The 15,760-nt window shown below is 41.4% G+C and overlaps 1 protein-coding gene across 1 annotated transcript; it reads right to left on the bottom strand.

The window, feature by feature from the left end:
• Positions 1-10,830: 10,830 nt before the first annotated feature.
• Positions 10,831-15,000, bottom strand: LOC104436734 (protein AUXIN RESPONSE 4). The gene is made up of 2 exons (XM_010049596.3): positions 13,617-15,000; positions 10,831-11,390 (listed from the first exon to the last, which is right to left on the bottom strand). Exons 1-2 carry the CDS (start codon positions 14,817-14,819, stop codon positions 11,160-11,162), a joined length of 1,434 nt encoding a protein of 477 aa, XP_010047898.1. The 5' UTR covers positions 14,820-15,000; the 3' UTR covers positions 10,831-11,159.
• Between the last annotated feature and the right edge of the window lie 760 nt (positions 15,001-15,760).

The raw sequence follows: 15,760 nt of genomic DNA, 5'->3' as shown, positions 1-15,760 counted from the left end.
AGATAATGTGGGGATCAATTATAAGTAAAAGTGGAAATTGAGATATGATGTGATATGCATGGTGATGCATGGCTAATGATGATATGATATGCATGGTGATGCATGGCTAATGATGATATGATGTGATATGCATGGTGATGCATGGCTAATGATGATATGATGTGGTATGCATGGTGATGCATGGCTAATGATGATATGATATGCACGGTGATGCATGGCTAATGATGATGTGATATGCACGGTGATGCATGGCTAATGATGATGTGATATGCACGGTGATGCATGGCTAATGATGATGTGATATGCATGATGATACATGGCCATGATGATGATATATATGCTATAATGATGCATGAATACGCTTGACATCAAAAAGGTAAGCAATGCCTGCATTGTATGATGGTATGCATGGTGCCTTTTTGAGTTGTTATTGGATTTCCCTATCTGTTTGAGTGGTTGTACTCACCCCTTTTGGGGATAACATTTCAGATTAGCACTATGCCGCTACACTTTATTTCGCGTGGGGTATTTTACGGTCTACCGTCGATGTTGAGTAGAGTGTACGGAGATAGATGTCCCTCTGTGCCCGGATTGACGTTTATCCAGTGCGATGCTTAGTAATGTATGATATCGGCTTTGTGAGGGGCCTGTCATATAAGAGTTCTGTACGTGCGTTCGATGGGATGGAGCTATGCGAGGATGCTTTGCCGCCGCCACCACGATGCACCGGGTTGGGTGTGAGACTGCGCGCGATGAGTAGGAGCTGGATCTCTTTTGATGTAGTTAGTCGACACTTTCGATGGGGGTTTTTGCTCGCATGATGTTAGGGGTCGAGGTTTCTTTTTGAGGTTTTAGGCTGGACATGGCTGAGTCCTAGCTTTTCCTTGTTATGTACCGACCCGAGTAGTCCCATCTTGAAAATATATGTAAATAATGTGTCGACGTTTGTTTATAAAAATCCCGATGTTTAGCTGGTGTGTATTGGTATCATGGATTGGTAGGGGGATAGATGGTGATGTTTAATTTGCTTCCGCTATGAGTCGCGCATGGGACCGCTTTAAAAAAAAAAAAAAAATGCACATGTCGGCAAGTCTTAATTTAGCCAAGAGATAGAGATGGTAAAAGATGTAACACCGGCGCCGGTGACGACCTAAAAGGAAGGGTTCGGGGTGTCACGGCCGCCCTTGATACCAAAAAGGGCGGCCGTGACACCCCGAACCCTTCTTAGGTCGTCACCACCGCCGGTGTTACATCTTTTACCATCTCTATCTCTTGGCTAAATTAAGCCTTGCCAGATTACAGGCATTTTTTTTTTTTTTAAAGCGGTCCCATGCGCGACTCATAGCGGAAGCAAATTAAACATCACCATCTATCCCCCTACCAATCCATGATACCAATACACACCAGCTAAATATCGGGATTTTTATAAACAAACGTCGACACATTATTTACATATATTTTCAAGATGGGATTACTCTCGGGTCGGTACATAACAAGGAAAAGCTAGGACTCAGCCATGTCCAGCCTAAAACCTCAAAAAGAAACATCGACCCCTAACATCATGCGAGCACAAAAACCCCCCATCGAAAGTGTCGACTAACTACATCAAAAAGAGATCCAGCTCCTACTCATCGCGCGCAGGTCTCACACCCAACCCGTGCATCGTGGTGGCGGCGCAGATCCCTCGCATAGCCCATCCCATCGAACGTGCACGACAGAACTTGTATGACAGGCCCCAGCCAGCCGATATCATACATTACTAAGCATCGCACTCGATAAACGTCAATCCGGCACAGAGGGACACCTATTCCGTACACTCCACTCAACATCGACGGTAGACCGTAAAATACCCCACGCGAAACAAAGGGTAGCGGCATAGTGCTAATCTGAAATGTTATCCCCAAAAGGAGTGAGTACAACCACTCGGCAGAGACAGGAAATCCAATAACAACTCAAAGCACCATGCATACCATCATACAATGCATTGCTTACCTTTTTTGATGTCAAGCTATTCATGCATCATTATAGCATATCATCATCATGGCCATGTATCATCATGCATATCATCATCATAGCATGCATCACCGTGCATATCATCATCATGGCCATGCATCACCGTGCATATCATCATCATTAGCCATGCATCACATCACATCATTTAGCCATGCATCACCGTGCATATCACATCATCATTAGCCATGCATCACCCATGCATCACCATGCATACCACATCATATCATCATTAGCCATGCATCACCATGCATATCACATCATATCATCATTAGCCATGCATCACCATGCATACCACATCATATCATCATTAGCCATGCATCACCATGCATATCACATCATATCTCAATTTCCACTTTTACTTATAATTGATCCCCACATTATCTTTTCTCAAATCATCAAATTCACCATCATCACCATCCCTTCGGGCAGAAACCTCCGACAGGGGATCCCAAAGATTCCAGCCATCTCATGGCCACCGGGCTTCCGGCCCCCACATTCCGAGCATCTCGCATCTCAACTAGCATCACGAGGCATTCCCTTCGGACAGAAACCTCCGACAGGGCTTGTGGCCTTTACCCTTCTAGCCGGGATCTCGCACCCCAATCCCGGCATCGCGAGTCACTCCCTTCTGCGAAACCTCCGATGGCTTCCGGCCCCCACATTCCGGGCATCCTGAAACTCCCAGGGAATCTCGGAATTACGCCACCAGGCCACCAGACAACATCCTCCACCACAACCTCATTCTCATCCACATTTATCTTTTATCTCAATTTAACATGGAAATCTGGCATGACATCAAACATATCACACTTGCATTTCAATTCACATATCATGCACATGTCATAGCTTAATCACATAAGTATTTCAACTTAATGCATGTACAAAGACCTCATCACACAAGTGCCACACAAATGGAATTGAATCCATGGCCAAATAAAAATCTATTTTATTTTATTATTTCATTATTTTATTATTTTATTATTTTATTATTTTATTTATTTTCATAAATAAATATTTAATATTTATGATTTTCCCAAAATCATAATATTCAATAATCATTTATAGGATTACAATTTTATATAAAATTCGTGGCCAAGTCGTATTTTTCACAATTTCACAATTTCCTCCAAAACATCCTAAAATTCTCGGATTTAAACCCACTGCACAGTTTCCGAATAAATTAAATTAAAATACCCATTCGGTCTTCAAAAATTACGAAACTTTACAGGGTGATAGCCAACACATTTTCGTACCTTTTTCATTAAGAACATTAAGCCAAATTATTTTTAGATTAATTTCTATAGCCCTACGAAGCTTCTGGAATCTCTACCGCGACGTCCAGAACACACTCCTCCGTATTTCTTAGATTTCACCCATCAAATCTCTTTAGTTCCTTCTGAAATTTAAGTATGTTATGTAAAAATATGTCCTTTACAATTTTCATGAAGGGATCTAGGTCAAATAACCAGGTTATGGTCACCATTTTAACCCATGAAGTCTCGGTGTCTCGGTACACCTCACCAGAATCAACCATCTCCAAAATCTAACCGATTCACCAAGTTATACTTGTTATTTTTGTTTCAAATTTGAGTATGTTGTAGCTTAGGTGTTTCCTACAACTTTCAAGAAGACAACAAAGTGAGATCTCCAACAAAAATCAACATGCAAACAAGAAATTGACAAGAGGTCAGTGAAAATTTCGTAGATCTAAGTCTCCGTATAATAGAACTTTTGACCCCTCAAATCTCCATCGTTTTCTACGAATTTTTAGTATGTCATAGTACAAGACATTAGATTCAACTTTCATGAAGACACCGAAGCCAAAATCTAACTCCAAACCCACATGAAAGCTCGAATAAGGTACTGACTACCACAAACCGAACGAAAACAATCCCTTACCTTGAACACATTCAACCCTTACCTCGGTTCTTCGCCCAAACCACGCCTAAAACCGAACATGCAACCAACAAAACAGACATGCAAGAGAAGTTAAGGACCCCACTTGCCTCCAAGATGAACACACAGCAACACACGGCGGCGTACGGTGGTCGGACGGCGGACGAACGGCGGACACACCTCCTCCTCTCTCTCGGCCGCTCCTCCTTTCCCTCTCGGTCTCTCCCTTTCTCGAACACACTCTCTCTCTCTCACCTTTCTCGGCCAAAATGAAGCAAAGAAGAGCCGGCCACTCTCTCCCTAACCCCCTTTATTTCCCCAAAAGCTCATGATTACCTTGCCTCTCCAATTAACCAATGCATGCCCATCATCTTTGCCACTTGTCATTTGGGCTTTTAAATTTTGAATTTCAATTGGGCTTGGGCTTTGGCCCAACCGGCCACTCTTCCTTGGGCTGGTCGACAGCCACCTCTTGGGCCCAATGGGCCGACTAGCTTGGCCCACCAAGCTTTAGGCTAATGGGCCCAAGGCCCATTTCGAATTTTATCCCTTTTTTTAAAAAAAAAAAAAAAAAAAAATTCTTCTATAATATTTTTGAATTCCAATTTCCATCTTGGCCAAAGTCTTGGAATATTTTAATCATTGAAATTTAAATCATATGGCCAAGCATTTAAATTTAAATTTCCACAATACAAGCAAAATTCATCAAATTAAAGGACAAATTGGCTAAAGCATAAGCCATAAAATTCTATCACCTAATTAAAGACATTGAACACACCTTAAGGCTTGGCTTTGAATTTCCGGGATGCCACAATTCTCCCTCCTTAGAGAATTTCGTCCTCGAAATTCAAGCACTACTCGCGCCTTCTTGAAATAAATAGGGATACTTTTCCTTTATCTGACCCTCACTTTCCCATGTGACTTCCTCCACGTCATGATGTCGCCATAACACCTTAACCAATGGGATCTTTTTAGTCCTAAGAATTTGCTCCTTTCGATCTAATATCTGCACAGGCTTTTCAATATACCTCACTTTCTCATCCATTTTGATGGCTTCATGATCGAGTATGTGACCAGGATCCGGCTGGTACTTCCTCAACATCGATACATGAAACACATCGTGCAGATTTCCTAACTTAGGAGGTAACGCTAAACGATAAGCCACGTCACCTATTTTCTCAAGTATCTCAAAAGGTCCGACAAACCTAGGTTTTAGCTTACCCTTCATCCCGAATCGAGATATTCCTTTCATTGGAGATACCTTAAGGAATACATGATCTCCTACACTAAATTCCAAAGGCCTCCTACGTCTATCTGCGTAACCTTTCTGTCTACTCTGAGCCGTTCTAAGCCTTTCTCTGATAACATCGACAGCTTCAGCGGTAACTTGTACCAATTCAGGTCCTGTCAATTTCCTTTCACCTACTTCACTCCAACAGACAGGAGTCCTACATCTCCTTCCATATAATGCTTCATAAGGTGACATGCCTATACTCTTCTGAAAACTATTATTATAGGCAAACTCCACCAAATGCAATCTTTCATCCCAATTTCCTTTGAAATCAATCACACAGGCTCTCAACATATCCTCCAGTATCTGGATCACTCTTTCTGACTGACCATCTGTCTGAGGATGAAAAGCTGTACTAAACTGAAGCTTAGATCCTAACGCAACTTGAAGACTTTTCCAAAAATTTGAAGTAAACCTCGAATCTCGATATGAAGTAATGGTCACTGGAACACCATGTAAGCGTACCACTTGACTTACATACATGTCTGCATACTTATCCATTGGGTAGTCCATGCGAATCGCTAAGAAATGAGCCGACTTAGTCAAACGATCCACTATAACCCAAATTGAATCGTGACTACTTGATGTCCTTGGCAATCCTTGCACAAAGTCCATCGTTATATGTTCCCATTTCCATTCAGGAATGTCTAATGGTCTCAAAAGTCCTGCGGGTTTACGATGCTCCGCTTTTACTTGCTGACATGTCAAACATTGAGACACGTACTTAGCCGTATCTGCCTTCATACCATTCCACCAAAATTGCTGACGCAAATTTCTGTACATCTTTGTACTACCTGGGTGGATACTATAATTACTCTTATGTGCCTCCGACAGAATTTCCTTCCTTAATTCCTCATTGTCGGGAATACAAAGTCGTCCTTGACATCTTACTATTCCATCATCAGAGATCTGAAATTCGGATCTTTTCCCTAAAGATACAGCATCTTTCACTTTCAAAATCTCTAGGTTAGATTCTTGCAGAATTTTAATTTTATGGATAATCTCTGGCTCAATCCTTAATGCACTAAGCATACCAGTAAGACAATCCACTTCTAACTTAAATTCGGAATTTGCCACAGATTCCAACAATTCCCATTCTGCCATTCTTAAACTAGCTATTTCTGCGGCCGACTTTCAACTAAGAGCATCTGCTACTCTATTCGCTTTTCCTGGATGATATCTTATCTCACAGTCATAATCCTTCAACAACTCCATCCACCTCCTTTGTCTCATGTTCAACTCCTTTTGTGAGAACAGATACTTCAAACTCTTATGATCCATATAGATCTCAAACTTTTCCCCATACAAATAGTGTCTCCATATCTTCAAGGCAAACACTATAGCTGCTAGCTCTAAATCATGCGTCGGGTAATTTAGCTCATGAGGTTTCAATTGTCTGGATGCATAGGCTACAACCTTGCCATGCTGCATCAACATACATCCTAGTCCCTTGTGAGATGCATCACTATACACCGTGAAACCATCGTGTCCAAAGGTATAGTCGAATTGAGCTGAAGTCAATTTCCTTTTAAGCTCCCGAAAACTCCTTTCACATTCTCCATTCCACTCAAATTTCACATTCTTTCGGGTCAACTTAGTTAAAGGTCCTGCTAGCCTTGAAAATCCTTCGATGAACCTTCTATAATAACCAGCCAATCCTAAGAAACTCCGTATCTCAGTAGGTGTTGTTAGTCTCGGCTAATTTACTACCATTTCAACTTTTGCCGGGTCTACTGCAATTCCTTTTCCTGACACCACATGTCCCAAAAATACTATCCGATCCAACCAGAATTCACACTTACTAAACTTAGCATATAACTTATGCTCTCTCAGAGTCTGCAAAACTATCCTCAAATGCTGCTCATGCTCTTTAGGCCCTTTTGAATATACCAAAATATCATCAATAAACACAATCACAAATTGGTCCAAGTAAGGCTGAAATATCCTATTCATCAAATCCATAAATGCAGCAGGGGCGTTAGTCAATCCAAATGGCATAACAAGGAACTCATAGTGTCCATAACGAGTTCTAAACGCAGTCTTAGGAATGTCCTCCTTCTTGATTCTCAACTGATGATACCCCGACCTCAAATCAATCTTAGAAAAGACCGAACTTCCCTGAAGTTGATCAAATAAATCATCAATTCTAGGCAAAGGGTACTTATTCTTAATAGTCACCTGATTCAACTGCCTATAGTCAATACACAAGTGCATTGACCCATCCTTCTTTTTCACAAACAAGACCGGTGCACCCCAAGGTGAAGCACTTGGTCTAATAAATCCTTTGTCAAGCAATTCTTGCAGTTGCACTTTCAACTCCTTTAATTCAACTAAGGCCATTCTATACGGGGCTTTCGATATAGGTCCTGTTCCAAGCATTAATTCAATTTCAAATTCAATCTCCCGCTCTGGCGGCAATCCAAGCAATTCCTCAGGAAATACATCTTGAAATTCGTTAACTACACGAACTTCCTCAAGATTAGGCTCCTCCCTGGCATAATCTCTAACTATGGCTAGGTACCCTTGACATCCTTCGTCAAGTAACTTACAAGCTTCTACCGCTGAAATAAGCGCTACAGGCAAATAGGTCTGACCTCCTAAAAATTCACAACTAGATTGATCAGGTAAAACAAATTGTACCACTCTTCTATAGCAATCCATTCTAGCCCGATACTTACGAAGCCAGTCCATTCCTATAATAACATCAAAATCATACATAGCCATTACAACCAAGTCTATTTCCATATCCTTTCCTCCATTTGAAATCTTACAATTTTCACACACCAATGTAGACAATACCATATCCTTTAAAGGCGTGGAAACACAAAGAGGCGTCTCAAGAGGCATAACTTCTATCTTATTCAAACATCTATATCTTTCAGACACAAACGAATGCGTTGCACCCGTGTCAAACAATGCATATGCCTTTTCACCATTAATAAGAATCGTACCTAAGATAACATTCTTGGAAGCTTCCGCTTCCTCCTGGGTGATCGCATACACCCTTCCTTGTGCAGGTGGTCTCTGAGGATTTCCTTGCGGGTTTGACCTAACAGCACTCTGATATCCCTGTCGCACTGAGCCAACACTCACTTGCGACCTCTCTTGTGGGCAATTCCTCCTAAGATGTCCCACTTGTCCACAGCCAAAACATTTCTGTTGTCCAGGCTGATAGGGTGCTTTCCCTATGTTCAGACCACTCCTTGCCCCTCCAAAATTTCCAAAATTACCCTTCTTCTTCACATTCCAGGTCTGACCTTGACCAGAATAAGGCCTCTTCCTCTTCTTCACATCACTAAAATTCAATGGTTTCTTAAATTCCGACCGCTCCCTCAACAGCTCCTGCTCCACTAACTGCGCCCTTTCATAAATCTCATTATAATCTCTTATGTTCAAAGGCACCAATCTGCTTTCTAATGTCGGTCCTCGGCCCTTTCAGAATCTCTTAGCCTTCTCCTCCCGATCCTCAATCAATCTAGGAGCATATCTAGACAATTCAGAAAATCTAGCCTCATACTGATCTACAGTCAACCCCTTTTGTTCTAGCTGAACAAATTCAGTAATCTTCCTATCCTTAGCACAGTCAGAGAAATGCTTCCTATTGAAGGCTCTAACAAATTCCTCCCAGCTCACATCGCACTGGTGGAAAGATTATATCCTTCGAAGCTCTCCACCAAAACTTCGCATTTCCCTCCAATTGGTACTCTGCTAAGACTATTTTCTCAGCATCAGTGCAGTCCAACAACCGGAAAATTCGTTCCATTCCATCAATCCAATGTTCCGCCTCCTCAGGACTTCCCATTCCACTAAACTTAAGTGGTTTCAATTTCAGAAATTGTTCCACTAGCCCCTGAGGGTGACGTTCCACTCCGGGTTGTTGCTGCACTTGCCTTTCCATCAGATTTCCAATATTGGCCAATGCTTGCAAGATGTCTTCCATTCGGGGTTCAGCCCTTGCAGCAGAGGCTTCAGCCCTCGATGGATGAGCACTTCCAGCTCGCACCATGACTTTCCTGCAATTTCCAAGCATTGCCTTAGGAATAATCTGAGACTCACTGCCTCCACTCAAAGCAATTACTATCACTACATAAATAACATATACATGTTACTGGCACCTAAAATAACTCAAAATAAACTACTAGGGATCTACGAGTGAATACTCATCACCCGTTATTCAATTATTACGTTTCAGACCCTATGGTGTGTATTGTCATCATGTTCCTCAATTTCCAAATGAGGCTCCTTATCACTCCACCTATAACCATTTGCTCTGATACCAAAAAGGGCGGCTGTGACACCCCGAACCCTTCGCAGTCGTCACCGGCGCCGGTTTTACATCTTTTACCATCTCTATCTCTTGGCTAAATTAAGCCTTGCCAGATTACAGGCATTTTTTTTTTTTTTAAAGCGGTCCCATGCGCGACTCATAGCGGAAGCAAAATTCATCAAATTAAAGGACAAATTGGCAAAAGCATAAGCCATAAAATTCTATCACCTAATTAAAGACATTTAACACACCTTAAGGCTTGGCTTTGAATTTCCGGATGCCACAATTATGTTATTGAGTTTTTTTTTTCATAAATTTTTCTTGAGATTTATATTGAAATTTATAATCATATTGATTTAAAAAAAAATAATCGTATATTGTTGGCCAACCCGGCCATCCCCAAGAAGTTTCTTTTGGATCCATCCCTACTTGAAAGTGCATTGCATTGTTGTATATCGATAAAATGACATTTTGCTTTTGGTAAAAATGTTGAAGGGCCTCTTGAGAGCGCTAAGAAGGCAAAGATGACTTCTCTATATATCCTCTTATGGAAACTAGAACTGTCTTGCTCGCAGCTGGACCTTATTGCTTACGTGGTAGCTTTCATGCTAGCAACAGACTGTATTTTATTTCTCTACTTGTTCAACAAGATTGTCTACCGTCTAACTAAATAAAGCCCAACTACAGGTTTTCTTCAGTCTGGATCTAAACCCATGTTTGCCTCCATTGAATACAATCCAGAGCAACAGCTCAAGAACCATTTACTGGGGGCAAAATGGAAGCTCCCTCTCAGATTATTCTGGTCTTCCTTTGCCAAGTGAGCTGTTGTTGCATGATACCCACAATTGTGATGTTGCTGAACTTTCAATTTCGCATGCTCAATCTACTCGAATATTTGAATGATGAGCAAAGAAGTACGTACGATGATGTTATGTCATCTGTGTATGATGATAGTGGTAGATTTATTTCTTGTTCATGGAGATGGAGGAACTAGAATAACTTTTCTTTGGAAAACAACGGCAAAATTCATTTGTTCGTCGCCTCATCAGGAATGGCGTTGGCGTCTTCTGCCGGGTGGTCGAATGGGGCATACGAGATTTAAGATCCCTTTTTAAGTTGACAAGCAGTCAACATGTGAAATAAAGAAGGGCACGCGGCTCGCTATTAATTGGTCACCAAACACAAGATAAAATATATCATATCCTAACTTTTATCCAGGCAATTAAATATGCCCCAGGTTCGTGGAAATAGCCTTGCCCTAGTTTCCACACCATGGTTGTAAAGACTAATGAACACGACACGTGATCCTCAGACAACCCTATTTGTAGCATACAGGAACAACATGAACAATTTGGAAATGACATTAAATTAACCATTCTCACATCATCAATTCAAGGCTGAATAAACAGTATAAACGATCACAAAGATCTAATTTAATCTTTTCTTCGGGTTGAAAGAATCACAAAAAAAAGAAAAAGATGGAAAAAAGAAGAAGAGGTAAATTAGCATCATGGTTTCAACCACGTGCATGATGTCATGGTGAACGATGCAAGGTAGCAAGCTGTCATAATATGCTTCACAATGCTAGGTGAAATGATGCATAGAAACCATACCATGATTTGGGATCAGAGTCATCTATGTTAACTAGCATGTTCAATACAACCACTTTCAATGTTCCTCAATGAGGTCTAATCAACCTCCCCATCCATGACCCATTCCATAAGCACCCATATATCCACCCATATGATCATGATCACGATCATGATCATGGTGATGGTGATGGTGGTGATCCTCGCCTTGTGCTTCATTGAAAATCTTCTGGACATGCTCAGGCAAAGGCTCATCCTCGACTTTCCTCACAGATTTTGGCAAGGAGGACACATGCTTTGAAATGATTTCGGCCAATTCTTCCGCAGCATCTTCCTACACCAATCATGTGAGAAACAAAGCTCACTTAATGTCTTTCATGGTTGGCTATTGTTTGGCATAGATTCTTCAAACGATCCACAGAAGGGTTGAAAGAACACAATCAGGAGACAGTGGGGCAAGAAGACAAACCATGTTCCAGTAAAGTGTGAGAAAATCAATGTGAAGACTTAATGTGACCAGCAAACTTCTTTACACTTACTCATGTAGGGCACAATCGACATTTAGTTAATTCGACTTAAGTGCTCAGTACTTGTAAAGTTGGTGTTTGATATGCTGCAATAAATCAATTCAATGAATCTGCATTTTGAATTCAACTTCTGATTGACTATAACTAGTAATCTCTCCTCCCAAGTTGCACCTAGCATACACATAATGATACTCACAGATGCTAAGGCGGACAAAATGTCCTAACTCACTTCTATTGCCAGTTACGTAGCAAGGCACAATTGAACTTGGCACGAAATTGGTCTTACTACCATATAGTTCAGTATTTCTGTAGCCAAAATACAATTTACTCTGTCCCTCCTGCATGTGAGTCAAGCAAGGAATATACAGTGGCGTTCTGACACAAACTAACCATGGAGACACCATCCTTTAGGTGAAATAAGTCCCCAAAATCATATGACTAAGGCACAAACAACTGCTGAAAGTACATTATAAGAAAACACTTTCTTATCTCTATGTCTAACCGTTTACTGTTTGAAGAGTATCTTTCAGTGTATTCAATTTTACATTGGCACCTTTCAAAAGTTCGTTTCACTAAACAGTCAAACAGTCCCCAGACCCAAGTCAAACAAGTTAATATTTTTAATAAGTAGAGAGTAGCTTATAACTTCTATGGGGAACACCTATTATGATATTTTGAAGTTGAAAAAATATTCACATCAGACATAAGATAAATGTAAATGTTATCTTATGATTTATCTCAAGTTGAACAAACACAAGGAAAGCTCTATCACCACTCATAAAACCTGGAGTATGAAGTGAAAACTGATTATGGCAGAAAGGACCTTAATGCAAGTGAACGAGTCAGAAAACAGGGAAGTTCATGAAGACTTGGAGATACCATGCATGACAAGGTGAACAGCTTATCCAGTTGTGGTCACACTCAAGAAGATAGAGTGGAAAGCAGTACATAAGTCAATAGAAGCAGCTCCTTATATCAGCTGGAGAAGAACGAGCTTATCATGTGATTACACATCATGATTTGAAGACCTAGATATTGTGTTGCCTATCAATAAGTCTCAAGAAACATTGACAGCAAGCACAGACGTGGAATCTCAGAAGGGATAATGCAGAAGGAAAATCCAAATAAGTTGTCAACCAAAATGGAGGAAAATATTATTTCCTAATATATGTGACTATATTTGTGGAAACCACATTATTGCAAGGAACATTTTATTGTATGGGTGACCAGATCTCCCAATGATTGTGCTGTTTATCTTCAACAGCTAAATTATCCAACGACCAGCTTGTATATTGAAGAATATATAAGATCTACAGATGCTGAAGAAGACATGAATTGTGAGAACTACAACTGAGAAAGCTATATTCTCTGACACGTTTATACTCCTACAACTGAGCAAGAAGTTCGTTTACCGAGAGTGTTTCATTAATTGTGTTCTCTTTTGAGAAGTATGGGAGTGTGCTAGTAGTGCTTGGATTGGTAGTGAGATCTACCAACTTGGCAAAAGTGGCACAAGCTACGTTGTAGACTCTCAAAGAATCACTAGTTGATTCCAGTCTATTGGCCATTTGTCTAGGAGAATGGAGATAGGCTTGATCTAAGCTGAACCTATATAAAGATCTGTGAGCAATCATCTTCTATCTCTCTCTCCATTTACTTTCATACTTATCTGATAGAAGCACATTGCATTTGTTATCATCTGCTTAATCTTCCATATACTGACTGTTCATTCTTACATCAAACTTGATTTGAATAGTTCCGCAAAATCTTTCAAGTTTTGCTAATTAACCTATTCAATAACCTCCCTTTTCCATATCTAGCCACAACACCTTCTAGCCACATTTAGCTACAGAAAGCAGAGCTCATTTCAGCAATATTTTCAAAGTCACAGCCTCATTATCTTGTTATCTATTCTAGCCGTGGTTTAAATTTTCACACCTTAAGAAAACTGGACGTTAATCCAATAACACATGGAATAACATTGGAAAAATGCAAGCAGTTTTCTTCATGATATAGTATATTAGAATCCTGACCTGAGGCCATCGACCACCAGAATGTTCAACGAATTTAGCTCGTGGAAGTGCTTTGGCAATCCGATGCCCCTCTTCCCTCCACTCCGTGGACCAACCACTGGACCAAAGCACTTGCATCGGCATAGAGATCAACCTTTCTGAACTACCCCATTCTGCAACATTGAAGCTATGATTCAACCTCTTCCCAATTTCAGCCATAGCTCTACTTCCACCTCTTCCCTTCATCAGAATCCCATGCGCATTGGCATCAGGACTACTGATTCCCTTCACACAATATGACCTGATCAACCTCTTATGCAAGAAAGGAACACCCAAGACAGCATCGCGAAGCACTGGAACCTTGAAGGACCACCAAGGCAATGCTGGTTTCGCTGACGTATCGATCAGGGTTACACTCCTCACCAGTCCCTCATTATTCAAGACCCAATTGGCACTCATTGCCAGAGCTGAATCATGCAAAACCAGATGAACCGGAGCTAGCCCCATGGTCTCGATCACTTGCCCCAGCACCTTACCCACCTCTTCGGCACCCAATTCGAGTGCCTTAAAACTCATTCTACTCACCACCCGCGGAACTTGGGTTTCTTGATAAGGCATTTGCCCAGTTTCAATAATCTGATCAAAGGCAGAGAACACACCCTTTTCCCTAATCTCACTGTACACGTCCCAAAACCTCTCCAAAGTGCCACTTTCTCTTTCTTCCTCAACAGCGACGGACTTATCAGAGAACCCATTTCCAGGCAAGTCAATCGCAATGGCACGTATATCTTTAGAGCCCAGAGACTGCACGACCCTGCTAAAAGAATAAGAACTCGCACCCAACCCATGAATAATCAACACATTCTCAGCCGAGCTAGGCCCATCCTCGATCGCGAACACTTCGACCGGACCAGAATTCGGGTATATCTGGACCTTGATGGTGCGGCCCTTGGAGTAATGTTGGCGAAGGCTAGCGGGTAGGCTGAGGAACCAGGACTTGGGGTCTTGCGGGGAGAGGGAAGAGAGAGAGACGAAGAGGAAGGTGACGAGAGAGACGCCCAGAGTGAAGTAGAACCAGAAAACGAAGGGGTTCGTGCGCGAAGATTGGGAAGCAGCAGCGGGGTTTTGGGGTGGGCTCGCCTCTCGTTCTCGTTCTGGTTTCGGTTTTGGCCTCGGTTCTTGATCTTGATGATGGTCTTCTGCTTCTTCCGTTATGATCGCCATTGCTGCGGAGGGTTTCAAGCTTCTGGGATCACCGGTTTGCGAACCTGGTGTGCGAGAATGGGGCGGACTGAGATCTGCAAAAAATCCACTTTTCTGCAGCCAGGGAAAGGAGGGAGACGACGAGAGAGACCTTAAAAAAGTGAACTTTTTCCCTGTAATCCCTCCGTTCGGGAAGGTAGAGAGAGAAAGTGGGGAGCTGAAAAATGGGCGTGCGAAAAGCGAAATACTTTTCCTGACAAAAAAAAAAAAAAAAAAAAAAACATACGAATGGTTTTGAATTTTGAGTTTTACTAACGTGGTTGACTCATGTACTTTCGTACGAGAATCAAAAATCTTCTTTTTACCTTTAAAAAATTATGACCCGGAATTTACTAAGTTGACCCCATGGGAATTTGCTGATGGTTAATGCTTGAAATTTTCCTTGGCTCTTTTCCATGTTGATTATTACCCTTCTCTCTCTCTCTCTTTGAAAGAGTGATGCATCGAGCTCGAAGGAGCCCCAATCGCCATGACCGAGCTTGACAAAGCTCGAGCGGTCATGACATGGATGAGTAGTTATGGCTGCGAAGGCCACGGATTTGATAAAGTCTAAGTGGCCATGATTCAATTCGACGGAACTCAGATGATTAAGATCGAGCTTGAGCAATCATTGTTACAAATTCGAAGAGAATCTAACTGCCATAACTCAGTTTAAATGAAACTGGAGCAATCATGATCCTAAGTTCAAGAAAGTTTTCAAGAAACTTCAATAGCTGTGGCCAAGTTTAAATGAGGACAGTAACAAGCTCCATGAATTTTTCGAATTATAATACAACATGTACTCCGGTATCTAATTCTATAATTTGGTCAGCAAAAATTGACCAACGATTAAAAAAAAAGAAGTTAAGCGCTCCGGCCCAAGTTTAACCCTCATCATTGCCATTTTCTTAAGGTCGCTTTCG

This window comes from Eucalyptus grandis, chromosome 3, assembly GCF_016545825.1.
Source record: "Eucalyptus grandis isolate ANBG69807.140 chromosome 3, ASM1654582v1, whole genome shotgun sequence".
In the NCBI taxonomy this organism is placed as follows: Eukaryota; Viridiplantae; Streptophyta; class Magnoliopsida; order Myrtales; family Myrtaceae; genus Eucalyptus; species Eucalyptus grandis.
This window is presented reverse-complemented; position numbering and strand designations above follow the sequence as displayed.